The sequence below is a fragment of the Marmota monax genome, unplaced genomic scaffold (assembly GCF_021218885.2).
Source record: "Marmota monax isolate L192 unplaced genomic scaffold, Marmota_monax_Labrador192_F-V1.1 WCK01_AAM20220418_F8-fsc00191, whole genome shotgun sequence".
NCBI classification, from domain to species: Eukaryota; Metazoa; Chordata; class Mammalia; order Rodentia; family Sciuridae; genus Marmota; species Marmota monax.
The window spans coordinates 1,819,393-1,847,250 of record NW_026693537.1 but is presented as its reverse complement, the minus strand read 5'-3'; the positions used below and the strand labels follow the sequence as shown (position 1 = coordinate 1,847,250).

General features: G+C 34.3%; 1 protein-coding gene across 6 annotated transcripts in view; it reads right to left on the bottom strand.

Moving 5' to 3' along the window:
- Pkhd1 (PKHD1 ciliary IPT domain containing fibrocystin/polyductin) overlaps positions 1–27,858 on the bottom strand; it is a 420,823-nt gene that overhangs the window by 124,365 nt on the left and 268,600 nt on the right. For all 6 annotated transcript variants that reach the window (XM_046458594.2, XM_046458595.2, XM_046458599.2 and 3 more), the window contains 2 exons: positions 15,950–16,063; positions 12,868–12,955 (listed from right to left, as the gene is read on the bottom strand). In XM_046458594.2, the coding sequence (XP_046314550.1) occupies positions 12,868–12,955; positions 15,950–16,063 (202 nt within the window). The remainder of the gene's footprint in view (positions 1–12,867; positions 12,956–15,949; positions 16,064–27,858) is intronic.

Sequence of the window (27,858 nt, the reverse complement as noted above, 5' to 3'; positions counted from 1 at the left end):
CTGCACCAGGTCTGACTCTATATTCTAATACTTGAACTGGCTTGTTATAATAAAGTTTGAGTAATAAGCAAAATAAGTTGTGATCACTTTTTAAATTCAATTCCAGAAAAGATGTTCTTATTTATTAGATAATATGCTATTGAGTCAAGAACCTCAATAAGTTTTGATTTCCATAAAAGATTTTTTACATAATTTCAATGTAACAGGCATATATTGGACACTTTCATTATGTTCTGCTTTGTACCAGATATAAGTGGTATACCAAATCAATAAAAATATATTTTCTTCTCCTGTAGAGGTCACTTGGAGGAACAGGACATAGGTACCTTAAGCAGCTTACTGACACAGGTTAGGAAGCATATTGTTATTAAAATTAGAAATCATAAAGTCAAGACCACATGTTATAATGGTTTGGATGATAAAAAAATATGTGCCAGAGGGAAGACTGATAACTCTGTGAAGAATGTGATGGAATCTTTAAGCATAAGCAAAACTTGTACAGATAAAGAAGAGATGGGAGGGCACTGCATCTGATACCTTTATTTTATTTACTAAGTATTTAGAGAGTCCCAATAGTAAAATTGTTATAGAAAGCCACACATGTAGTGCTTAAGTGATAAATGAAGCAACGAGAAGAGGGAAAAAATATTCTAAACACAATGCATCCAAAGAATATGTCACTAATTTGATACAGGAGCTTGTGGAAGAGATACTATTAATATGATGCTCAAGATCAGGGGAAAGGATGAGGTATCGAACAACTTAATTTGCTTTTCAGCTCAGAGTTATTTCCTTGTAAATAACAGACTAAATTCATAAATCACTTGAGACACCTTGGCCCTGTTAGAATGGTTATTATACCAAAGATGGAAGATAACAAGGGCAATGGGTACACAAAGAAAAGGGAACCCTGCACACTGTTGATGGGAATGTGAATAAGTGCAGCCATTGTGGAAAACGGTATGGAGGTTCTTTAACAAATTAAAAGTAGAACTGCCACATGACCCAGCAGACTACTTCTGGGTACATATCCAAACGAAATGGAATCAGTATACCCATGAGACATCTGCACTGTCAAGTTCATAGCAGCTTATTCAAAACAGTCAAGAAATGCAAGTAGCCTAAGTGTTCACAAATTGATGAATGAATAAAAAAAATGTGGTACACATACACAAAGGAGTATTATTCAGTCTTAAAAATAAAGGAAACTCCATCATTTTCAACAACATGGATTAACCCAGATGACATTATGTAAGTGAAATTAGACAAGTACAGAATGACAAATGCCTCCTGACCCCACTTATGTGTGGAATCTGGATGTTGAACTCATGGATGCAAAGAATAGAAGGGTGATTACCAGGGGCTGGTGGTTGGAGAACTGGGGTGATGCTTGTCAAAAGAAACAGATTTCAGTTAGAGGGAGAAAAAAAGTTGAAAAGATTTATTGTGTATCATGATGATTATAGTTACTAGCAATATATCACATTCTTAAAAATTGCTAGGAAAGTATATTTTAACCATTTACAAAAAAATAAATATATGAGATACATATGTATGTGTTAATTAGCTCAATTTAGCTATTCCACAATGTACACATATTTCCAAATGATTTCACACATCATAAATGCATGTCATTTTAAACTTATTGGTTAATAAATTTAAATAAAATAAATGAGTATATCACTTGAGAAACAAGGCACTATAGGACAAAAATACTGGATAATGCCTTATCCACTTTCTTTCTCTAAAGGTAAATGTGATAGGGGAAACACTTCAACAAACAGGCACAGGCAATAACTTCCCAAATAGGACATCTATAGTTCAAGTACTAATAGCAAGAATCCATGAATAGGGTAGCATAAATTTTCAAACTTCTGTACAGCAAAGTAAATGACAATGTGAAAGGACAGCCTATGAAAAAGGAGAACATCTTTGCCAGCTACTCTTGTGATGGAGGATTAAGATCCGGAAATCAAAAAAGGTTCACGTATGCACACACACACGCACGCACACACACGCGCACACACACCAACACACACACACACACACCATTCGACAAATTGGCAAATGAACTAACATTCTCAAAAGAATTTCAAATGGCCAACAATTATATGAAAAAAAAATGTTTGACATCATTCACTGTCTGGGAAATACAAATTAATATGACAATGAGATTCCATCTCTAGTCAGAATGGCAACTATCAAGAATACAAATAATAATAAAGGTTGGTGAGGATATGAGGGGAAAAGGAACTCTTATATACTGTTGGTTGGAATGTAAATTAGTATAGTCTTTATGGAAATCAATACAGAGATTCCTCAAAAAAACTAAAAACAGAACTACCATATGATCTGGCTATGCCACTCTTTGATACTTATACAAAAGAATTAAAGTCAGCATACTTTAGAGATACATGCACAGCCATATTTATCAAAGCACAATTTACAATAGTCAAGTTTTGGAATCAGCCTAGGTGTCCATCAACAAAAGAATGGGTAAAGAAAATGTGGTATCAATACACATTGGAGCTTTATTCATCCATGAAGAATAAAATCATGTTACTAGCAGGAAAATCGATGAAAATAGAGGGCAGAGTATTAAGCAAAATAAACCAGACTTAGAAAAAAGATAAGACCTATATTTTGTCTTATATGTGGAAGCTATTGGGAGAAAAGGGGCAGTGGGGAAACAATATCATGAAAACTGAAGGGAGACCCATAGGGAAAAAGAAAGGAACCAGGTGGAGGTAAGATGGGAGGATAAAGAGAGTAAAATGGATCAAGTTATTACCACAAAGTAAGGGCAGTAAGGAATCAGGGGTGAAAAAAGATACTTTGCAAAACGTTCTCCATATTTTCCTATAGGTAACACTGCTCCTCACCCAGTTGCTCAGGTAAAATGGTTCAGAATATGCTTTTACTTTTTCTCATTTATGTAAAATTCAATCCATCAGTAAAGGATGTGCCTGTCTTCAACATATATTTAATCACTTCTTTCCTCCTCCATCACTAACCCCTTATCTAAGCCACTATCTGGTGTCACCTGAAAAACTGCTATGTTATTGCAATGTCTTAGCAGTCAGTTTTTGCATAGCTTAAATCAGATTCAAGCACAAGTCAGGCCCTGTTTCTGTTTTGTTTAAAAATCTTCCAAAGGTCAGAATAAAATATAAATATTTTCATAAGATTAATTGACAAAGTCACCATTTCATCTCAAAGAACACATGGTTACCCAAATACGCCCAAGTGAAACACATACATAACAGAGCAATGGGTGAAAAGCAAGTTCTTTATCTTTATATAATTTGTTTTGATTTACTTACACTACATTAAAAATTCCAACAGTTTTATTCATCTGTCTTCCCAAAACCAACAGAAATAAGCTATGATAAGAGTAATTTAGAGATAAATTTGTAAATAACATAGGACAAAAAGAAAAACATTTTTTCTTTATAATATTTTGCTAAGCTTACTTTGTTGGTAGTGCAAAAAAATGAATGTAAGTTTATAGCTAGCATGAAATCTTTATGCTTAAGTTCTCACACAAATATTATTGATAAATTATTTATATACAAATAAATTCAGATATTTAAATCTGTCAGTAGAAGCTTAGAAAGAGGTCCAAATAAAATGTGATCTTACCAAAATACATTTGGCTTATTAAACTGACTTAGCATTAAGACTGTAGGGCAATACTTAAATAAATGGCTTGAACAGGGTCTTTAGTTCAGTCAATACTGTGCCAGTATCATCTTGCCAGATCTGCTAATGTTCTGTAGCTATGTAAAATGTTATTATCAGGGAATACTGAGAAAAGGGTGTATGGAAACTATTATTTTTATAATTTCCTGTGAGTCTTAAATTTATATATATATACACCCCCCCACACACACACACATATATATATATAAAGAAAAACATCCATAAAACCAGTACATTATGATAATTACATACCATTCTTATAATCTCTTTAAATCACTCCTCCATCTGACTGATACTAAGAAATTTCATTTTTAATTTATAATACATAGAACACAAGCAATAGAATTAGACAAACTGGGATAAAAATTCAGCCACAGGAACTTCTAGCTTTACAAACTTGGAAAATTTCTTTAACTTCTCCAGCCCCAATTTTCACATCCATAAAATGCAGATAATACCTTACTTACAGCACTGAGAGATTTAAATGAGATAATGCATGTAAAATGCTTAGAGAGGCCTGATATATAGCAAACCTACATGATAAGAACTCAATAAATGGTAGCTTGCTAATAACTATGGATAGTTTTAATTAATAAAATTGAATTTCTTTCAAAATAGCCTGTAGCTCAGACTCAGAATGAGGTTTTTAACACATTCTATGAGAAAAATCCATTCACATGGCTCCTGCCAAATTCCAACTTGCTAACCTTTTAATTATAATTAAAGTTTCTTATTGATCCCTATTAGAAATGCCTACTTCATAGATTCTTCTGGGGTTCAGAAAGGCACTTCACACTTAGCATGACCATGTCTGAATTCATAAACTTTTCCCCACACTCAGTCCTATTCTAGAGAATGAGGCTACCACCGCTCCACACAGAGACACAGGAAAGCCGCTCACATCGGATGTGTCAGTGACACAGTGACAGTGAATCCTGGGTGACAAGTTGATTGGGTTAAGGGCTATCTAGAAAGCTGGTAAAGCATTATTTCTGATTGTATGTGTGGAGGTGTTTCCAAAGGAGACTGATATGTGAGTCAGTGGACTGAAGGGAAAACACCTGCCCTTGGTGTGAGCAGGTACCATTCAATTGGTAGGGGACAGGATAAAAATCAGGTAGAAGAAAGATGAATTTTCTTTCTTTCTTCTGGGGTTGGAACTTCCTTATCCTACCCTTGAGGAACTTCCTTATGCTACCCTTGACATCAGAACTCTAATATTTATACCAGTGGTCCCACAGGTTATCAGAACTGAAGTGCTGGATGGAGAGTTACACAAGCATTCCAGGTTGTGAGGCTTTCTGATGACCCAACTGACCAGCCTTCCTGGTTCTCCACCTTGCAGAAGACATCCATGGTACTTTTTGGTCTCCTTGATTATATGAGCCAATTCCTCTAATAAATTCCCATTCGTGTGTGTGTGTGTGTGTGTGTCTATCCTATTGTGTCTGCCTCTCTGGAAAGCACTGACTAATTCAGTATCTTAAATATTTTATATTTTATAATTCTTCCAACTTCTCTCCATGGCCTGCAGTTTCCAACCATCACTTACCTGGCTCTTGCTCTGGACTCCTAATTGGCATCCCAAAATTTACTTTAGACCTCTCCTATAAATATAATCATAGGGAATACTTCACAATCACACTGCTTCCTTAAAATCTGACAGAATCACAGTGCTCTTAGATTAAAAACTAAACCTCTTAATATTACCAACCAATATGGCTCTGACCCCCATGACTACTTGAAACCCTATTATGCTCAGCCCCAGCCTTCCATATCAAACATGCTGGCACTCTCTCCACCCTCCCTTTTTGCAACAGAATCACTTCTCAGGCCTCTCCTTCTCCATCACCTCCTATGTTGATTCCTCTACTCTCAAATTCTAAAAAGTCAGAGTGACCCTAATCTTATTCTTAAGCTCCAAATTCTTCCTCCACCTCTGTCTTCTGAATTACTGTCATAAACTACTTCCAGGAGGACTTCCTTCTATTTTCCTGACTTCTAAGTTATGAACCTAATTGCATTTTGACATCTCTGCCTCCTGTCTCCAAATTAACATGTACCAGCCACCTTCTACTGGGAAAAACATTCCCACCCCCCTGACCTCTCATCTTCATGCAAGTTTCCATCATCTACCAGGTTGTACAATCAAAATACCTGGAGCACACTTCCCTCACCTCAACATGCAGTCATTAGCATATCTGTCTCTTCTCATCTTCACTGCCTCCTTTACTTTCCTAGCAACCATGATTTCTGTCCTCAATTGGTCTCATGACATTGAATCCAAGCCTTGGTCCTGTAGCAGCAGAAAAATGGGCCAACAGTATTGGCCCAAGAGCTATATAAACCCCTAGACCAACACATCTCAGCTTCAACCTGCTAACAAGATCCTTCTAGCCCTGCGAGAATTCTGTCTCTTGTCTTCTCATGTGAATAAACCCTTCTCTTTTCACTCTTGCCTTTTATTATTGTCTGTGGATTTCCTTCTTTGAGTTTACAAGACAAGAACTGGAAAGAAATTGGCAGTGAGTTGCTGGGGTTTGTTGAGACACTGGAAGGCATAGCCCCCCATTAAGAGCTGCAATGTACTGGAGAGTAGTGGAGGAGAACTGGTCTCAGCATTGCTGGCTGTTACTCTGGGAGCTGATGCTAGCAGGCATCCCCTGCTGTGATTAGCTGCTTAACACTACAACAGGCATTCTTGGCTATAGAGATATCAGCTTACACAGACCCCAGCCACAAGCAGAAGTAGAGAATCAAGTTTCATCTCACAGTTTCAACACCCCACATTTGTTCTTGTCACCTCAACCTATCATCTACAAAGCCAGACCTGTTTCTTAAGAACAACCCAGATTCCATTATTCCACTGCATAAAACCATGCAAAAATTTCACCTTTGCTATCTCAAGCCCAAAGTCCCATGTAACTGGGCACTTGCCATATCATACAACTCTACCCTCTGCTGACTGGGTTCTGGTGATAGTGACCTTTTTCCTGACCCTTCCATTACACATAGGCCACTGTGGGGAGAATACTGTACGTCTCTCTTCATAGTGCATTCTTTCCCACTCATATTACACAGTTGGTTTTCCATCAAATCTCAGCTCCAATTTTTCTTCCCCATAGAGAAATCCCCCCATAGAGACATAGGTAATCCAAAAGGTTACCTTGTCACATTCCCCACCCTAGCCATTTTATATATACCACCCTACTGATTTCCTTATTGGCACATTTTATATTCTGCAATTATGTCTGTATTTCTGTGTTTGCTTGTTTGGTGTTTCTCTCCCCACTGAGATGTCAGCTCCTGGAAGACAGCAATCCCTACTACTTTGCCTTTATATCCTAGTGCTGAAACCAGACCTGGCATATAGTATTTCTCAGATATTGGCTGCGTGTTGACTGCTGCTACTGTCCAAACCTCTTCTTCTACACACACCCCAACTTGCCTAAATAAAGCTCCTATGTCTTTAAATTTCCCTCTCTGAAATCACTCTTTGGGAAAGCCTTCTCTAACTGCCCTCCCTGCCTTGAGTTTTTCTATGCACATATTCTTGGGATCCTATCAACCCCTCCTTTTACATCATTTACCATATATATAATTTTTTACATTTGTTGGATATCTATTTGATTAATGTCTGAGGATGGAGTTCTTCTCAGTCTTTACTTGTTATTTTATCTCCAGACCATAGTTTAATGTTTGACACTAGATATTCATCCTTGAAAACCATGTTGTGCAAATAAAAAGTTTGAAATAACAACAGAAGCAATACGTATTCTATGGAAAAAAAAAATATATGTACCTAGAGAGAAGCACACCAAAGCAATCACTACCTATCCTCTCACCCACAGGGAGCCTTACTGTACTGCATATCCTTCTAGACATTTCTCTATCCAAATGCATGATACAAAGATATTTTATTTACAATATTAGGCTAATAAAAAACATTAGTTTTGACTAAATTCTTTTATTTTCTCCACTTTGTCAACTCAAAATTTACTCTTTATTTGCCAACTAAAAACTTTAAAATGCATTAAATTGCTGTTCTAATTAACATTTATTTCATTTATAGTAGAGAAGAAGATATATTTTTTTCTATGTGGATTACTCAGATGCATGGATTCTTTTATGGTTCACATATTCAAATCTTTTAGAGATTGTGTTTCTGGTTCACACTTTTTAAACTATTTTTATGAGTTCTAAATACATTACTCTTCCATCTGTATTGTTGTAATGTTACAAATGTTTTCTAGTTCAAAATTTGCCCTTACATTTTTAATTGACATGTAGAAATTTTAATTTTTTATGTCATCAAATATATTATTTCTTATTGTTATGGTTGTTCCCTTAATTTTATTATTAGAAAAGTCCCCCCTAGGTTAAGTTACAAATATTCACTTAATTTTCTTCAAATAATTTTTATAGTTTTAATTTTTTTTTACATTTTATTTTGTAATCCATTTATAATTTATAATTTAAGAGTAAAGTATAAAGTGAAAATCTAATTTTATATTTTGCCTAGCGTTTACTAAATATTCCAGCATGTTTTCAACTAAATTGCTAATTTATTCAATTTACAAGTAATACAGTAATATTTGCATGGGTATATTTCTAGACATTCTTTTCCATGTGGGTGCTAATAACACATTACTTTCCTCACACTAAAGGCATATATTAAAAAACAAATTGCTAATGTTTGGCAATTTTCAAATGTTTATTATCCCAAGTAACTTAGACTTTAATGAGCAGATTCTGATGCATATATTGGTTTTTGATTAAAGTTGCATTAGATTTGACATCTTTAAAACTTTGAATCTTTCAATTTATATTATGCCTCATCATATTTATCTCATTATATGCCTCTTAATAGTGTCATATAGCTTTCCTTTATTGGTCCTGTAAGTTTTCTAAAGTTTCCTTCTAGATATTTTAAATTGAATTTTACACTATAATTTAACATTTTATTGCTCATATATTAAAAGGCTATTGATATGTGCTTGCTAAATGCAATTAATATGTTTTCAGATGGTTCTCTAGTTTTCTAGGACAAAATACATTATAATCCATACAAAAAATCGTTTGAATTGTTGACAATAGTTAAATCTAATCCATTTTTCTTGCCTGAATACAGTGGCTAAAACTTTAATAAGTTTGCCAATTTTTGCCTTTACCTTGCATTGACTGATTTCATTAGACTTATTAGTTGTTTTGTTTCTGATTTCTCACATGGACAGGTCGGCTTCTTTATTTTTGTTTTCTCATTGAATCATGAAACATCTAATGTGCTGTCAAGTTCAATCATATTTCACATGTTATATTCTTGGGTTTTTATTGTTTATTTGTTCTATTTAATTATGCATGACAGTAGGATGCATTTTGACACATTATACCCAAATGAAGTATAACTTCATTCATCTAGTTGTAGAATTACAGAGGTCATGCAGTCACATATGCACTTATGGTAATAATGTCTGAGTCATTCCACTATCATTCCTACCCCTATGCCCACTTTCCTAAATACATTACTTCACTCCCTTCACTCCCCTCTGTCTAGTTCAAAATACCTCTATTCTCCCACGTCCACCATTGTGAATTAGCATCTGCATATAAGAGAAGAATGCATTTGGCCTTTGCTTCTTTGGGATTGGCTTATTTTGCTTAGCATAATATTCTCCATTTTCATCCCTTTATTGGCAAATGCCATAACTTCATTCTTCTTTAATGGTGAGTAATATATATATATATATATATATATATATATATATATATATATATATATATATACACACACACATATATATTTATAAATAAATATATACCATATATATAATTTTATTTGATAGATACATAGATAGATAGATAGATCACATTTTCTTTATCCATTCATCCATTGAAGGGCACCTAAGCTATTGCGAATTGACCTGCTATAAACATTGATGTGGCTGCATCACTGTAGTATGCCGATTTTAAGTCCTTTAGGTATAAATCTAGGAGCGGGATGATTGGGTCAAATGGTTTGTAGTCCTCTTACTGTTGGTTATTTCCCAAATATTCTGTTGATGATGGTTTGATGACCTCTTTGATAAAAATGTTTTTTGCCTTTTTTTATGTTGTAAGAAATTCAGGTTCTTTGTTTATATCTTGTTTTTGTCTCTGCCTTCATTATATTGTGATCAGACCCTATTAGCATTAAACTTTATCAAGGTTTTAAATATTAATGTATACTCTGGTTTAAAGAATTTTATATTTAAATGAGATTGGCTTTATGTTAAATTATTAACATTTCAAAATAAATATGAAAGGGGTAAGTAAATTGTTTTAGATGACTATACTTTTGTTTATTTGCTTTGTGGTAGCAGGGATTGAACCCAGGGAAGCTTAACTATTGAGCCAGAGCCTCTGCCCATTTTTATTTTTTTATTTTGAGATGAGATCTCAATAAGTTGCTTAGGGCCTCACTAAATTGCTAAGGCTGGCTTTGAATTTGTGATGTTCCTCCCATAGCCTCCTGAGTCTCTGGGATTACAGGTGTGGGCCACTGCACCTGACTGTATTTTGGTTTCTGTCAATTTCATTTTATATTTCTAAGAGACTTCATTTATATATTTTTATATCAGGTAATCATGTATAAAGCTTTCCTGTTGATATCTCAATGGAAATTGAAGTTTATTAATGTAAAATGTACTGATTTGAACAATTTGAGACATTTATTTTGACTTTTATACTTTTGTTGATAATTTTGAGAATTTTCTTTTTAAAATTAAATAATTCATTGTTATCCAATATTTAAATATTTTATGTTTGGTTTGAAATTTTTCTCTTGAAAAAGAAAATAAAATATTTTGATTTTTTAGCTCATATTTTTCCTAAATTGGGTAATTTTAACAATATTTTATTTCTACTATAAAGATTTATTCTTACTTTCTTCTGTTTTATATATCTTTTAGTTGTTTTGTTCTCTTACTATTCATTTTCTTCTCTTTTCCTACTTATTTATGTTTTCTTTTTTTCTTGATCCCTTCAGTGATTTGGAAGGTATTTTAGTCTGCTTTTCCATTGCTGTGACCTACCAAAAGAGCTGACAAGAACAATAAGACGAGGAAAAGTTTATTTGGAATTTACAGTTTCAAAGATCTCAGACCATAGACAGCTGACTCCATTCCTTGGAGTGGGAGGTGACCGAGAATATCATGGCAGAAGTAAGTGGTGGTAAATCATTACAGAACATGGAACCAAGAAGCAGAAAGAGAGAGAGGGAGAGAGCTCTTCTCAGCAAGGACAAAATATATACCCCAAAGGCACGTACTCAGGGACTCACCTCCTCCAGCCACACACTATCTCTCCATAGTTACCAACCAGTTAATCCCTATCAGGAGATTAATGCACTGATTAGGTTTAGACTCTCATAACCCAAACATTTCACCTATAAGCTTTCTTGCATTGTCTCACACATGGGCTTTTGGAGGATACCTCACTTCTAAACCATAACAATATCTATTTATATTGAATTCTGCTAGAACTAATTAACTTATTTTTAAACTTCCTATGGCACTCTCATGTGCCATTTCCACCCTCCTTTCTAAGACTATCATCCCAGATTTTATTTGAGAATTTTGAACTGTAATAGCTAATTTATGGGTCAACATTGTTAGTCTATATAACACCATCAAGCACTTATCTAAGTGTTACTGTGAATATATTTTGTAGATGTGGTTAACACAGTCAGTAGATGTGTATTTAATATTTCATAGATGTTAACACAGTTATCTTCAATAATGCGGGTGATCCTTATCAATCAGTCAGAAGACTCTAAAAATAAAAAAGTTGATATTTTCCTGAAGAAGAAGAAATTCAGTCTCTTGCCTCAACACAGCAACATCAGCTCTTGCTCAGAACTTTGCACCTCGCCAACCCCCACTTCAGGGTTCCAACTTACCAGTAGTGTTTGCATGCACCTGGTGGTTCCATCCATTGTTTTATATAAACAGAATCTTGATTTCTTGACTGACACATTAACAGTTTCTTTCATGAGAACAATTATTAGAATGTGTTTTGTTTTAAGGGTTTAAATGTACCGTAGTTACACTATTAAATCATTTTCAGTGTTTATCATATTTTATAGAATTCTTGAATTTCATTCCTATCCCCTAATTTAAATCCAATTCAATCTCTTTGTCTTAGTGCTTTTCTGATCTCTATCTAGTACCTTCTCTTTTGTCATTTTTATCTGCTGATCTTGTCTTCTGACTCTTTGTAGATTAGCATCAATTGGTTCTTCATATTGCCTGATATTCAGTTTAAAGCAGTGGTGATTTTTCTTTATGCTGAACCATTAAATTTCATGCCATTTCTCACTGTTATTTATTCTCACTCTGATTTCTGTCTGTATCCTAAACTGATGATTTTTCAGTTCTATCGTACTCTCAACTCACACTTCATCTGTTATCTCATGGAATTCACATTTTAAAAAACTTTTTATTGGGGTTGGGGTTATGGCTCAGCAGTAGAGTACTTGTCTAGCACGTGCAAGGCCCTGGGTTCAATCCTCAGCACCACGTAAAAATAAATAAAATAAAGATATTTAAAAAAAACTTTTTGTAGACAATAACAAATATGCATTATCTAGAATTCACTCCTAGAATGAACTATGCTCTTCTTCCATTCTTTGCATGTTCTGTTCTCCTAATTATGGTTTGGAGGTTTTTCAAGTACCTTATAACATTTTACTTTGCCATTTAATTCAATTTTGAATTACTATGCCTAATCTAAAATCCAATCCCACATTGTAACAAAACCTCCAGTAGACAAAAAACTAAACCCATGGGCTGGGGTTGTAGCTCAGTGGCAGAGTAAACTGTGAGAACTAATTTATGGTCAACATTTTGCCTACCATGTGTGAGGGACTGTGTTCAATTCTCAGCACTGTATCTAAATAAATAAAATAAAGGTCCATCAACAACCAAATATATATATATATAAAATATATATATATATATATATATATATATATATATATATATATATATCAACAACTAAATATATATATATATATATAAATATAAATATATGTATATATATATATATATATATATATATATATATATATATATTTTTTTTTTTAAACTAAACCAAAAAATAAAAGTGTCTAATTTAACCATTCCTTACCTTTCATTTCCTGAGGCAATATTTGCTCCAAGATGTGTCCAGGATTTTTTAGGATAAGCACTGTGAAGCTGAACTTTTCCATAAACCCCTGAAAAGTAAAAGAAGTAAAAGTAAAAAAGGAGAAAACCCTTCAGAATCATTATGACCAAGTAAGTAAAACTCACTTCAGAGGCTATTGTGTGAAATATGTGATACAGAATCTAGAAATAAAGGTGTCCATCTTGTCAGAAAATAGAATATTTCAGTGCTGTGTTTTACAGTAAGTCAAATATACCTCACATGGGTGTGATATGTATTTTCTCAAAACCGATCAAGAAGTGAATGCTACATACCTAAAGGCTGGGACACAGACTGCTATAATGGCTAACTAGTTACATTTGGAGAGGTATTGCTTTCCACCATTAAACAACTTAAAAGTATTTGCAATTCTGTTGGAAGTTAACTGGTTTCAATGTTTTATGTTATACCCTAGATTCTCCAAGAGGCAAAGCTAATTTTATTTCCTGAGAATAGGGTTTTGGTACTATTAGCTTTGCTTTCAGTGGTTAGACTTAATATTTTGTCTTTTAACAGATATCAAGGGAGAGGTCTCTAGGCCCCTTAGTTTCAAACTATAATTTATTTCAGCCTCACAAATTAAAGTCTTAACAGGAACATGCTTGGTGCACCCTCATTTTATTCCTTCAGGTGTTTCCTCTTACATATTTCTTTGCCATTTTCAGCCATACTGAGCATACTTACTCATATTGTAGTGATCTAAAAATATTGTGACCATGAACTCCAGAAGTAAAAAGAAAAAAATTATAACCATGTACTCCAAACATATGTAAGCTTTTTAGATGAACTTAGATAATATTCATTATTTTAGATAAATAAATATACATATATGTGAACATGTTCATATGCATATTTGACTTGAAGCTTTCATATTTTTTTCCTATGCTCAAATGGACCCCATTTGGTTGCAAGCAACTAATCTAAAATCTAAATTTAATTTTTTAAAAAATTTAAACTTTTAAGAATCTAAAAATTTCAGAATATTCAGCAGAAAAATTTACAAATAAAGTAAATACCAATAAGACACCCATAATATGCCTGGGCTTTTCATCCATTGTGGTCTAAAAAAATAAAATCCTCATTTTAGAACTTAATTGACTATTAATATTAACATCTGTAATTTTTCCCATATTCTAACTCAAAAAAAAATTAGAAGACAAAACTAAGATAAGAATTAATGAGCCAGACACAGTGGAATACACCTGAATTTCCAGTGTTTCAAGAGGAAAAGGGAGGAGGATCCCAAGTTTGAGGCCAGCCTTGACTACTTACTTAATGAAGTCATAAACGACTTAGTGAGACCCAATGTCAAAAATATATACTAAAAAAGGGCTGGGATGTGGATCAGTGGATGTGCCTCTGGGTTCAATCCCCAGTACCAGAAAAGAAAAAAAAAATAGAATGAATGGGTTAAAAATAATCCCATGTTCAGGACATGTTCTTGAACCAACCTTTCATAATTTAGTTTCATGAGTATTTTCCCCAAGATATCATTTAATTAAAAAAAATCTTTTTTCACCTTAGATCAAGTAAACTAGGCACAGAATAATTCTGAAGTAATTTACAGAGATTTCCAACAACAACGTTTATAACAAAAAGCAGTCATGTCCTTAAATCTGAATTATCCAGAAAATTCAATTGACCAGAAAAGCAGATTTCTTGGTCATTTCCAATCATCAAAGGTTTACTGTAAAACGACACCATTTCATAGTTGTTTCAAGGAGATTATAAAGGATTTTAAAGGATTAAAATCTTTCATTTACTTAGGATACCATAAAAATTTAAGCATGCAGTGAAACAAATATTTCATTCTTTATTTCAATTTAGTATCACAGAAAATTTGAAAAACACTTATTTGACTACATGGCTGGATCAGGGATCAGGACATACATCCATGTATGCCCCTAACTAAAATTTTGGTACAATGGGATCACTCCCCAGAACAGAAGTCGAACAAGCTTGTTAGGATCCTTCTAGCTTGTCAACTGGAAAAAGTGCAAAAATGATTCAACCTCAAGTTATTGGAAAAATAAAATAAATAGATAGTATGCATGAAAATCCTTTGAAAACTGAAAAACACTATCAAAGTATTATATGCTAATGATTAGAACTAAGAACTTAGAACTAAGTTAACAAATGTCATGCTATCCTAACATTAATATCTCATAGTGTTCAGAATCTTCATACAGAATGGTCATTTCTCTTTTGCCCCAACATTAGCAGACTCACTTGAAAACATGACACAACACTGCTGTAGGGGAGGAGCCAGTGAAATCAGTACCCTGGCCAATAGCAGAAACACATTTAAGCAATGTGACAGCATAGTATTTACAAACATAATGAAAGAACAGTGAACTGATTCTTTTAACTGTTCAATAAGTGAGGGAAAGGAAATAACTAGAAGAAATACAGTGTTTGAAAGTATGAGGGATACCTAGCTATCCCTCTTTACTTATGAAGTTAGTAATGCCAACAGAGACAATGAAAAAAAAATACTTGAAATTTGATGAACATCCTCTTATCCCTTAAGACTGAGTGGCTTTGAAGTTCTGACATGATTATACAAGTCTAGACCCAGTTTCTATGCTCTTATACAGAACAATTTTAAAATAGGATATGGTATCATAGCAATGTCAAGTGAAGAAACTGTTAACAGTAAATGTCTCTTAGTAATCTAAGTATCTTTAAGTTTTTAAATGTACCAACAATCATATAGTATTTATTGTTGATAATATGCATTATTAGTTCATACTGTGATATTTGACCAATGTGGATATAATTCTGAGTTCTGACACTACAAAGCTGTGGCTGTGTAGCCTTCTGCAGATTGTTCATGAGTCTTAGTTTTGAAATCTGTAAAATAAGTGCTGTTCACAGGTAAACTGGTAAGTGAAATAATAAATACAAATCATCTAAATGCACGGAATTTAGTAGATGTCTTATGAATGTCACTTCTCTGTCAGACACACACATACAGAGACGTGCACAAATAATCCATTTTTAATAAAAACAATTTTATACTCACCAATTGTTCCTGGGTCAATACGAATTTCACTGTAACGATCACAAAAGATTTCTTCTGATGCTCTAAGGTGAATCAGTAGCTTTTGGGCTCTTTCTAATGGATTTTCTAAAGTACCTGTTTACAAAGAAAAGTATATCTTTCAAAGTACTTTGAAATTGAGACAGTATGCAAAGTTGCTGCTGAGAAATTTAGAGAGAAGCACTAACAGTCACATAGATGGAATAAGAGCGGGGAAAGAAATGAGTACAAGTGAACTTCTCTAGATTACTGTTCAGCAAATATTCGCCATTCTTTCTTCCTTAGTTCAGGGTACACTATCCTGATCTACTAATAGTTAGCCCCAATTTGGTGGAAGTGACAGTGATATAAGTTCTCAGTAGATGTTTATAGAGACAGGCTGGTTTTCATCAGATCTCTTACAGTGCCCTTCTCTGCCAGGAAAGGAGAATTCCTTCAATGACCTCTCTGCTCTCGAACCACATACAGAACAAATCTGAATTGAACATGCAAGCTGGAGCCAAGGACAACCCAGTTGAAAATAAATATCTTTCTTTTACAAACCACTGAGATTTAGAGATTACTTATTCCACACAATTATTGCAGCAAAACCTGGCTGACATATTGTCTAAGGCTGTGGGATTCACAAATCCCTGGATATGCAATTTAGTATTGAATCTTTACAATAAACCCAAGAAGGATGATTCTTGCCCAATTTAAAATTTTCATACATGAGTAGGCTCATAGGTTAAGGGACTTGTCTAAATGTAGGCAACTAGTAAGCAACTATGTTTGAACAAAGGTCTGTTTGCCTGTGTTTTATTAAGCAAGTGTTATTTTTATAAATTCTTTTAGCAGCATAAAGACACATAAAGGTATGAGACAAGGATACTCAGGCAACATATGAGAATCACTGCTGACCTAAGCCTATGGCTACAAACAGGGGTGTTTGGTCACTCACAGTATGAAATTGTACAGGGAATTTGCTGAAGTGGGCTAGCGAATAAGGATTTATATAGTATATATTCTTTTGAAAATATATCTTAGAGTACAGAAAATATCAGAAAGAGTTGGTCATTTAAGAAATAAGTGGTAGAAAAGTAGTCCTCAAACCCTATAGTGAATCAAACAAGTTCACAAAAACAAGACTTTCCAGTTCAGAAATTTCCTGAAAACATAACCAAAAGTGAGATTGCCAGTTACCATATGAATAACTGGTAAACTTAAAATTACCCAGTTTTCCTTTGGGTTAGTGGTTTTTCAAATAGCATAAAAATCATTGTCCCCACTGGCATTTCATAGGTAGCTGGTCAGACAAAAGGCTCCAGGTGAGTTTGAAGCCTGCTAAATACCCATCTGCACACTGCAAGCTTCACAGTCTCTACTCTGAAAGGAATTGTTGACAGGAAGGCTCAGAGGGGCAAGCGAAAGTGCCTAGAGTCAGGTCACAAGAGAGTGAGGATTAGAGCCCACTGGCTGTATATTTCCAAGAGGACACTAAGGTCCGCTGCTGCTCTGTATAGGTAATACCCATCCCCACTTGAAAAACAAGTGTATCTTCTCAGCTCAAACAAAGATGTGCTAGAGCAGGAAGAAGGGAAGCAGGGGAGGAGGAGAATGTTAAGCAAATGTGTAGGGCACAGCTCTTATCTTGCGGTTATAAGTCTGTCCAGTAAGCTGTTTTCCAACTGTGATTTCATTTATTTCATGGAGGGTAGTTTAAAGTCTTGAGGAAAAAAAAAATGGCCTAGCACTAAACAGATACCAGAGAGAAAAAAAAAAAAGTAGGACAGTTTTTGCCCTAGAGAAATATATGCAGAGTCCCACAAAAAGAGTTCAGCGTTTCTCTAAAATCAGAGATTAAATCAATTATGCAACCCAAAACTGCAGCACATGTGGAGTTTCGCAGAAAGCCTGGGCAAAATTAGTCGGCCTGCCATGATCTTTTGGTATCCGAAGTAACCAGAGTTTGGATTCTTTTTTTGTTAAGATGAGGGGTAGGGGGCAGAGGATAGAGACTGGGTAGAATCCAGGCAAGGATAAAAGAGGAAATAAAAGCTATTCTAACATCAAGATGCACTGCTTCTTGAATTTGTAAAAGCTTGACAAATGGAAAACTAAAGGCTGAGATCCTCGGTGTTATTCTCAGATCTAGCAAAGAAAGATGAGGAACTTTCTTCAGCATGGACTTTGCCCCTAAATGAGAGTAGCCACTTATAAGAGAAGATGCTCCAGATAAGATAGTCTGTCCTTGGTTTATCAACATAAAGCTACTCCCAGCTGCCCCAAACCATAGCAAAAAAACATGTAAAATCTGGAGGAATTTATATACACATAATGGGAGGGGAAAGAATTGTCATTGCACTGCAAAACTGTTCCAGATGTTTTTGCAGACATGATTTCATTTCATTCTTGCAGGCTTTTGATAAATATTGTAGAGGTTCTCATGAGGAAACTGAGGCAAACAGAGGTTAAGTAACTTGTCATGAATTACATAGCTATTAGGTGGTGAAGTTGGGCCTTAGACTTAATAAGTACCATTCTAGGATATGTAGCTGTGGAGGAATAAAAGAGAAATAAAGCAAAGTTGCTATTACTTAGCATGATGGTGGGTAACAGAGGGGAAACAGAACAGGTTCCAGATGCTAAAATCACCTGGGGAGATGGAAGAAAATAAGTTCTGGTGTATGAAAGATAACCATTATAATGATTTGGGGAATATGGTACAAATGGATTCCATGAACTTCAAAAGGTAAGAAAAGGGGGAAAGGACCTTTTATTATTTTATTAACTAAACCTCTTTGATGGAATCAAGTAAAATCCAAGTTTACACGTAAGCCCACTCTATCAACACGACTCCCCACACCTTGTACTTGGGTAACCCATACTGGATTACTTACTAATCTCTTAGCATTCTCCATGCACACAAGAGCCTTCAGTCTTTTTTTTTTTAACCCTCATTCTTCCTCTTAACCTCCCCTCAACATTTGGCTCCCTGTAATTGATTTCTAAAAGTTTTCTATGCATTTGACTTAGATGCCCCCTTTTTGTGCATGAAAATATCTGTGCCCCCTGATGCAATAATTCTACTTCATGAAATTTGTCCTGAAGAGCTAGTATGGACAAAATTTAATGCCCAAATTCTTCGCTGCAATGTTATTGTTATAAATAATCACAAACAGTTTTAAATGCTTTGAAACAGCAAACAACTAGAAATGTCTCTGATCATGTGGAACCCCTTCCTGTCACCCCTGGCTTCCTAACAAGCTCAATAGCTGACCTCACAAGCCCTAAGCATTCCACCTGCTCCCTTGCCTCTGCTCTCTTGGCCTGAAACATTACCCCTTCCCTTGGAATCATGGCTCTTATTTACTGCCAAACACAATTCAGATGCCACCTCTCTTTGGATCTTTCTTTGTCAACTAAGTCTGGGTTGTTGTCCTATCCAGCTGTTCCAGTATGCCATGTATTACCTCAAGACTTCAAAAACTGCCTTCTGCCTAACTCTTTCCTTGGTGAGCTGAGAGAGTAAATAGTATGTGGCCAGCAGAGTTCATTTGTAAAAATTTTATACAGAAATAGTGAACTAGATAATTTTTACCAGTTCTCCACCATGAAACAATTAGAAATAAAGCAAACACTCTGTAGTAGTTAAAAAAAAAATCTCATTTCACAATTTTAAACTTTTATGCATTTAATATCCTAGCTTCAAAATACATAAACTAAGCAAAAATGAGATAACTATGAGGAAACAATAGATCTATCTATAACAATCGTGGAAAAGTCAACACACCTGTCTCAGGATAAATAAAATAAGGTTACAGCACTTTTGAAAAATACACTGCTTGAATAATAAGCAAAGATGAAAAAATAAATCAACAAAGAATGCACATTCTTTTCAAGCATGCAGAAAACATTTATAAGAACTGATTATATGATGACCATAAAGCAAGTTTAACAAATTTAAAAGGATCAGAATTATATAACTTATGCTTTCTGACTATAGTTCAATCAAAATGTATAATTTACAATGAAAAGTAAGAGCCATATGAAAATAAAGATTTTCCAGTTATCTGAAGATACTGTGAGAAAAATAAAAATGCAAGATATATGAGAAAATACATTTTCCATATATGTAGCCAAAAAATATTATATCTGAAAAGTATAAATGTCTTTAATAGGTAAATAAAAAACAGATTATCTGTCATTAAAAAGAGTAAGAGAACAATTATTTCACAAGATGTTCCCAAATAGAAAATAAATTTATAGGATTTGGGTTGTGGCTCAGTGGTCAGAGCGCTCTCCTAGGATGTGTGAGGCCCTGAGTTCGATCCTTAGCACCACATAAAAATAAATAAATAAAATAAAGGTATTGTATCCAACTACAACTAAAAAATAAATATAAAAAAAAGAAAAGAAATTTATAAAAATTATTTGATTACATTAGAAATAAGATATATGAAGTTAAAATAATAATTAAATCTCACTATATTTCTACTGGAATAGATAAATAATGTGTAATTGAACTATATATTTTTATTTTCTGAAAATCTTCTATATACATGTCATCTTTTACAATGACTAAGAATTTATTAAGTGACTATTATGTTGCAAGAACACTCATCAGTAAGTTTCATTTTCTAAAACAAATGAAAACTGGCCCAAATTCTAAATATATCTTCTGAATACTTTTTCAGTTGCTATTCACTGAATCGAAAATAACCAAATTCTGAAATAGTTTGTATTTGTACCTGAATTAACCTTGAAATTCTTATAAATACAATGATTGAACATGAAACATGGATTAGGAAACCAACACCCAAATCACTTCTACTCATTTCACTCCTGCCATTAGAAGTAGGTTATATGGTAATAACTGTAAGTTGAGCTTTTACTGAAAAGCATGACTATTTTTCTCGTGTCCTGCTCTATTTTTCTCCAGAGTAGAGCCTCCAGAATGGTCTCACTATTAGATCCTAGATGGCAAGCAGTTCTGAACCAATTAAATTATGATGCATACTCTTTTCTAAATTAGCTTTAATTCCTAGTGTATATTTGCCTCAGTTATCCTAACATACTTTTTTTCCAGAAAATAAGAGGATAGTGGAAGGGGTTTGCAGCTCACGAAGTAAGAGATGACAAACATTTAAATAGACAGACATGATTTGAATATCACACAATGTATATATGTAACAAAACATAACAGAGTATTCCATAAATATGTATAATTTTATATATTATTTTAGAAATCTTTAAACTTTTAAAAATAACTGGTAATAAAAACCAGTAGTCATTATCATATAATTAAGTCTAAGCCCTCACAGGGTGATTTTGTTCAGGATGACAAATTTTTTATCTTCAATGTTGCCTCTCAATTTATCAATAATTGATAAAATATTAAAATAAATATGCAAATGTGTTATTCATTCACTACTTGCAAAATATATAAATCTTCATACATTAGGTTCATCAGATTAATTTATTTCTATTTGCCTGAGTATCCCAATGGTAACATGGTTACAATAATATCATTCATTTCTTGCACAGTTTAAATGATTTAGTGTATTTCAATAGTGCAAAGCACAATGCAATGTCTTAATATAAAACGGGCCTTTAAAAAATGTTGGCTCATAATAATAATAATAAAAACAGTAGAGGTAAAAATAAAAATATGACATTCATTTCAAAATTAACAATTAAGTTTGGAAATTAAGAAAAATAAGGCAAGCTCTTCTTAGCAATTAATGTCCACCTTGCAAAGTGTTAAGACACTAGACATTTCAGAGGCATAAAAACTAAGTGATCATTCATTTGGCCAGCCCAACGAACTATAAGGAACACAAAGAATATTCCTCTCAGGCAGAGCCCACCTTCCCATCATGCATTTGTGGCCCAGAGTTCCAGGGCAGAACCACTCTACACTCGTGCAGAGAACCAACCTGCACTGGGGTTCCTTATTCACCAAAGCATGGCTCCACAGCCCAACATCAGGAAACATACAGGCTTGAGGCTGCCACCACCACGAAACTGTAATATCACTGCTTCCTGCTAGAGTCTGTAAACAAGTCAAGATGGCGCCTGGCATTTTGCAGAGGGAGTGGTTTGTGAAGTAACACCAGGGAGCCATTAAGTGTGGAGATTCCTGATTGGTTGACTGCTGTATCTAGTTTATGTTAATTAGATAAGCTGTGTGGAATGTATAAATACCTCTGTTGTCCTACAATAAACAGCTTCCACTCCTGCTGTATCAACGTACACAAGTTGTTCGTCACCCCCCCGGTTATTTTGCTGCAGCCGTCTGTGGCAGCTTCCATCAAGAGACAACAGTAAGGACCTATTAATACAACACCAAGGTCCCTGTGGCCTGGCTGCACCAGAGTTTTCTCTACTAGGGGTGCTAACAGTTATCCTGTTGCTGATGTAACAGAGAGTCTTGCATAGGGTTGCCTATCTCTTATTTCTCCTAACAGCCAACTTCTGATGGTTATACTCCCACTAGTCATATAATTTAATACATCTATATTCTCACATCCTACCTCATAAACATCTCAGTAAACCCCCAGACCATGAGAAATTTCCACCATCAGAAACTGTAAACCATTATGCAAACCTATTGATTATATTGTGGAAGATAACTGAACTCATCATTTCTGTTTATAGTGACAAAACTGTAAATGTAAAAATAGAAGCTGATATATGGCTGCACATTGGTTACATTGAGTGCTATAATATTGATCTCTCCCTTAAAAGTGAAGTATTGATAACCTGCAGGCACACTATAAGACAATAGGGCAGAAGCTATAATATCTCAGATCTACACTGCTAGAGAGGAAGAAACATAGACATCATGAAAAAACAAGGGAGGAAAGTGCCCCAAACAAACCAAGACACTACAATGATAGAATCTATAGGTAGTGAAGAAGGTGAAATTTCAGAGAAGAAGTTCAGAATATACATAACTAAAATGATTTGGGAATTAAAAAATGACCTAAGTGAGCAGATACAGGCAATAATCAATCACTTCAACAAAGCAATAAGAGAACAAATACAGGTTTTAAGAGATTACTTCAAAAAAGAGATAGAGATACTGAAAAAAACAAACAAAAATCCTTAAAATTAAAGAAACAATAAACTAAGTAAACAACCCAATATATAGGATCACCAACAGACTAGACCATTTGGAAGACAGAACCTCAGACAATGAAGACAAAATATACAATCTTGAAAATAAACTTGACCTCAACAGTGAAGATGGTAAGAAATCATGAACAGAACATCTAAGAATTATGGGATACCATCAAAAAACCAAATTTAAGATTTATTGGGATAGAGGAAGGTTCATAGATTCAAACCAAAGGAATGCACAGTCTCTTCAATGAAATAATATCAGAAAATTTCCAAAGCATGAAGAATGAATTAGAAAATCAAATACAAGAGGCCTATTGGATACCAAATGTACAAAATTAAAACAGGTTGACACCAAGACACATTCTAGTGAAAATGCCTAGCATACAGAATAAGGATAGAATTTTAAAGGCCACAAGAAAGACAAATCAAATTACCTATAATGGAAGACCAATTTGAATCTCAGCAAATTTTTCAACCCAGACTCTCAAAGCTAGGAGATTCTGGAAAAACATATACCAAGCTCTAAAAAATAATGGATGCTTACCAAGAGTCTTATATCCTGCAAAATTAAGCTTCAAATTTGACAATGAAATAAAAACATTCCATGATAAAGAAAAGCTAAAAGAATTTACAGCAAGAAATCCTGCAGTACAGAACATTCTTGGCAAAATATTCCATGAGGAGGAAATGAAAATCTGCCAATGGCAGAACTACAATAAAATAAAAGCCCCCCAAAAAAGAGAAAACAAATCATGCTAAATAACAAAAATGACCAGTAATAAATCATATCTCAATAATAACCCTAAATGTTATTGGCTTAAGCTCACCAATCAAAATATATAGGCTGGTAGACTAGATTTAAAAAGGCCCAACAATATGCTGCCTTCAAGAGACTCATCTCATAGGAAAAGACACCCACAGACTGAAGGTGAAAGGTTGAGATAAATATGTCATTCACATAGCCTGCATAAACAAGCAGGGGTTTTCATCCTCATATCAAATAAATAGACTTCAAGCCAAAGTTAATCAAAAGGGATAAAGATGGACATTTCATACTGCTTAATGGAACCATACATCAACAAGACATAACAGTTATAAATATATATGCCCCAAACAATGGAACATCTATGTTCATCAATCAAACTCTTCTCAAGTTCAAGAGTCAAATAGATCACAACACAATAATTCTGGGTGACATTAACACACCTCTTTCACCACTAGATAGATCTACCAAACAAAAGCTAAACAAAGAAATTATAGAACTCAATAATACAATCAATAACTTAGACTTAACTATATAGAGTATATTATCCATAAATGAGCAAATACACTTTCTTCTCAGCAGCATATGGATCCTTCTCTAAAATAGACCATATATTATGCCACAAAGCAAATCTTAGTAAATACAGAAAAGTAGAGCTACTATCCTGCATTCTATCAGACCACAATGGAATGAAATTAGAAATCAATGATAAAATAAAAAATAAAAGCTACTCCAATACCTGGAGACTAAATAATATGCTATTGAATGAATAATGGGTTGCAAAAGATATCAAGGAGGAGATTAAAGAAATTCTTAGAAGTAAATGAGAACACTGATACAACATATTGAAATCTCTGGGACACCATGAAGGCAGTGCTCAGAGGAAAGTTCATTGCATGGAGTTCATTCCTTCAAAGAAGAAAAAAATCAACAAATAAATGACCTAACATTACATCTCAAAGCCCTAGAAAGAGAAGAAAAAATCAACCCCAAAAGCAGTAGAAGATAGGAAATAATTAAAATTAGAGCTGAAATCAATGAAATTGAAACAAAGAAACAATAGAAAAAATTGACAAAAAAGTTGGTTCTTTGTAAAAATAAATAAAAATTGATAAACTATTAGCCATGCTAACAAAGAGAAGAAGAGAGAAAATTCAAATTACTAACATCCATGATGAAAAAGGAAATATTACAATGGACCCTACAGAAATACAGAAGATAATTAGAAATTATTCTGAAAATCTGTACTCCAATAAAATAGAAAATATCACAAAGACATCTACAAATTTCTGGAGGCATATGATATGCCTAAACTAAATCAGGGTGATATACACAATTTAAACAGATCAATTTCAAGCAAGGAAATAGAGGACACCATCAGAAGTCTACCAACCAAGAAAAGCCCAGGACTGGATGAACATACAATTAAGTTCTACAAGACCCTTAAAAAATAACTAACACCAATATTTCTCAAAATATTTCATGAAATAAAAAAAGAGGGAACACTTCCAAACACATCCTATGAGGCCAATATCACCCTGATTCCAAAACCAGACAAAGACACCTCAAAGAAAGAAAACTTCAGACCAATATCTCTAATGAACATAGATGCAAAAATTCTCAGCAAAATTCTGGCAAATTGAATACAAAAATAGACAGTGTATCACAATCAAGTAGGGTTCATCCAAAAAAAATGCAAGGTTGGTCCAACATATGGAAATCAATAAATGTAATTCATCACATCAATAGACTCAAAGATAAAAATCATATGATCATCTCAATAGATGCTGAGAATCTATTGAGATGATCATTTGATAAAACACAGCATCCCTTCATGTTCAAAACACTTGAAAAATTAGGGATAACAGGAACATATCTCAACAATATAAAGGCAATCTATACTAAGCTCCAGGCCAACATCATTCTAAATGGAGAAAAATTGAAAGCATTCCCTCTAAAAAGTTGAACAAGACAGGGATGTCCTCTGTCACCACTTCTATTGAACATAGTTCTTGAAACTCTAGCCAGAACAATAAGAGAGTTGAAAGAAATTAAAGGGATACAGATAGGAAAAGAAGAACTCAAATTATCAATATATGCAGATGATATGATTCTACACCTAGAAGACCCAAAACATTCCACCAGAAATCTCCTAGAACTAATAAATGAATTCAGCAAAGTATCTGGATATAAAATAAAACCAAAATATCAAAGGCATTTCTGTACATCAGTGACAAATCCACTGAAAGTGAAACTAGGAAAACCACCCCATTTACAATAGCCTCAAAAAAAAAAAAATAGAATCCTTGGGAATCAACGAAAGAGGTGAAAGATCTCTACAATGAAAACTATAACACACTAAAGAAAGAAATTAAAGAAGACCTTAGAAGATGGAAAGATTTACCTTGTTCTTTGATAGGCAGAATTAACATTGTCAAAATGACCATACTATCAAAAGCACTATACAGATTCAATGCAATCCCAATCAAAATCCCAATGGCATTCCTTATAGAAACAGAGGAAGCAATCATGAAATTCATCTGAAAAAATAAGAGATCCAGAATGGCAAAGCAATCCTTAGCAACAAGAATGAAGCTGGTGGCATTACTATTCCAGACCTAAAACTATACTACAGAGCAATAGTAACAAAAACAGCATGGTATTGGCACCAAAATAGACCTGTAGACCAATGGACAGAGAGTCTAACCTACGTAACTTCAGTTATCTTCTATTAGACAAAGGTGCCAAAAACATACATTGTAGAAAAGATAGCCTCTTCAACAAATGGTGCTGGGAAAACTGGAAATTCATATGCAACAAAATGAAATTAAACCCCTCTCTCTCACTATGCACAAAACTCAACTCAAAGTGTATCAAGGACCTAGGAATTAAGCCAGAGACTCTGTGTCTAATAGAAGAAAAAGTAGGCCCTACTCTCCATCATGTGGGATTAGGCCCAATTTCCTTAATAAAACTCCTGTGGCACAATAATTAAAATCAAGAATCAATAAATGGGATAGGCTCAAACTAAAAAGCTTCTTCTCAGCAAAAGAAATAATCCGTGAGGTGAACAGAGAGCCTACATCCTGGGAGCAAATCTTTACCCTTCACACATAAGATAGAGCACTAATCTCTAGGGTCTATAAAAAACTCAAAAAGTTAAACACCAATAAATAAATAATAGTAATAACCCAATCAACAAATGGGCCAAGGACATAAACAGACACTTCTCAGAAGAGGATATACAATCAATCAACAAATATATGAAAAAATGTTCAACATCTCTAGCAATTAGGGAAATGCAAATCAAAACACTCTAAGATTTCATCTCACTCCAGTCAGAATGGAAGCTATTAAGAACACAAACAACAATAAATGCTGGCAAGGATGTAGGGGAAAAGGCACACTCATACATTGGTGGTGGGACTCAAATTGGTATAGCCAATCTGGAAAGCAATATGGAGATTCCTTGGAAAACTGGGAATGGAACCACCATTTGACCCAGCTCTCCCACTCCTTGGTTTATATTCAAAGGACTTAAAAACAGCATACTACAGGGACACAGCCATATCAATGTTTATAGCAGCATAATTCACAATAGCTAAATTATGGAACCAACCTAGATGCCCTTCAGTAGATGAATGGATAGGGAAACTTTGGTATATATTCACAATGGAACATTACTCAGCATTAAAAGAGAATAAAATCATGACATTTGAATGTAAATGAGTGAAGTTGGAGAATATAATGCTAAGTGAAGCAAACCAATCCCCAAAAAACAAAAAGCTGAATATTTTCTTTGATATGAGGATGGAGATCCATAATGGCGATTGTGGGGTGGGGAACATGGGAGGAATGGAGGAACTTTAGAAAGTGCAAAGGGAAGGGAGGAGGGAAAGGGGTGGGCAAGGGGGTAGGAATGATGGTGGTGGGCTGGGGATGTGGCTCAAGCAGTAGCGCACTCGCCTGGCATGCGTGCAGCCCGGGTTCGATCCTCAGCACCACATGCAAACAAAGATGT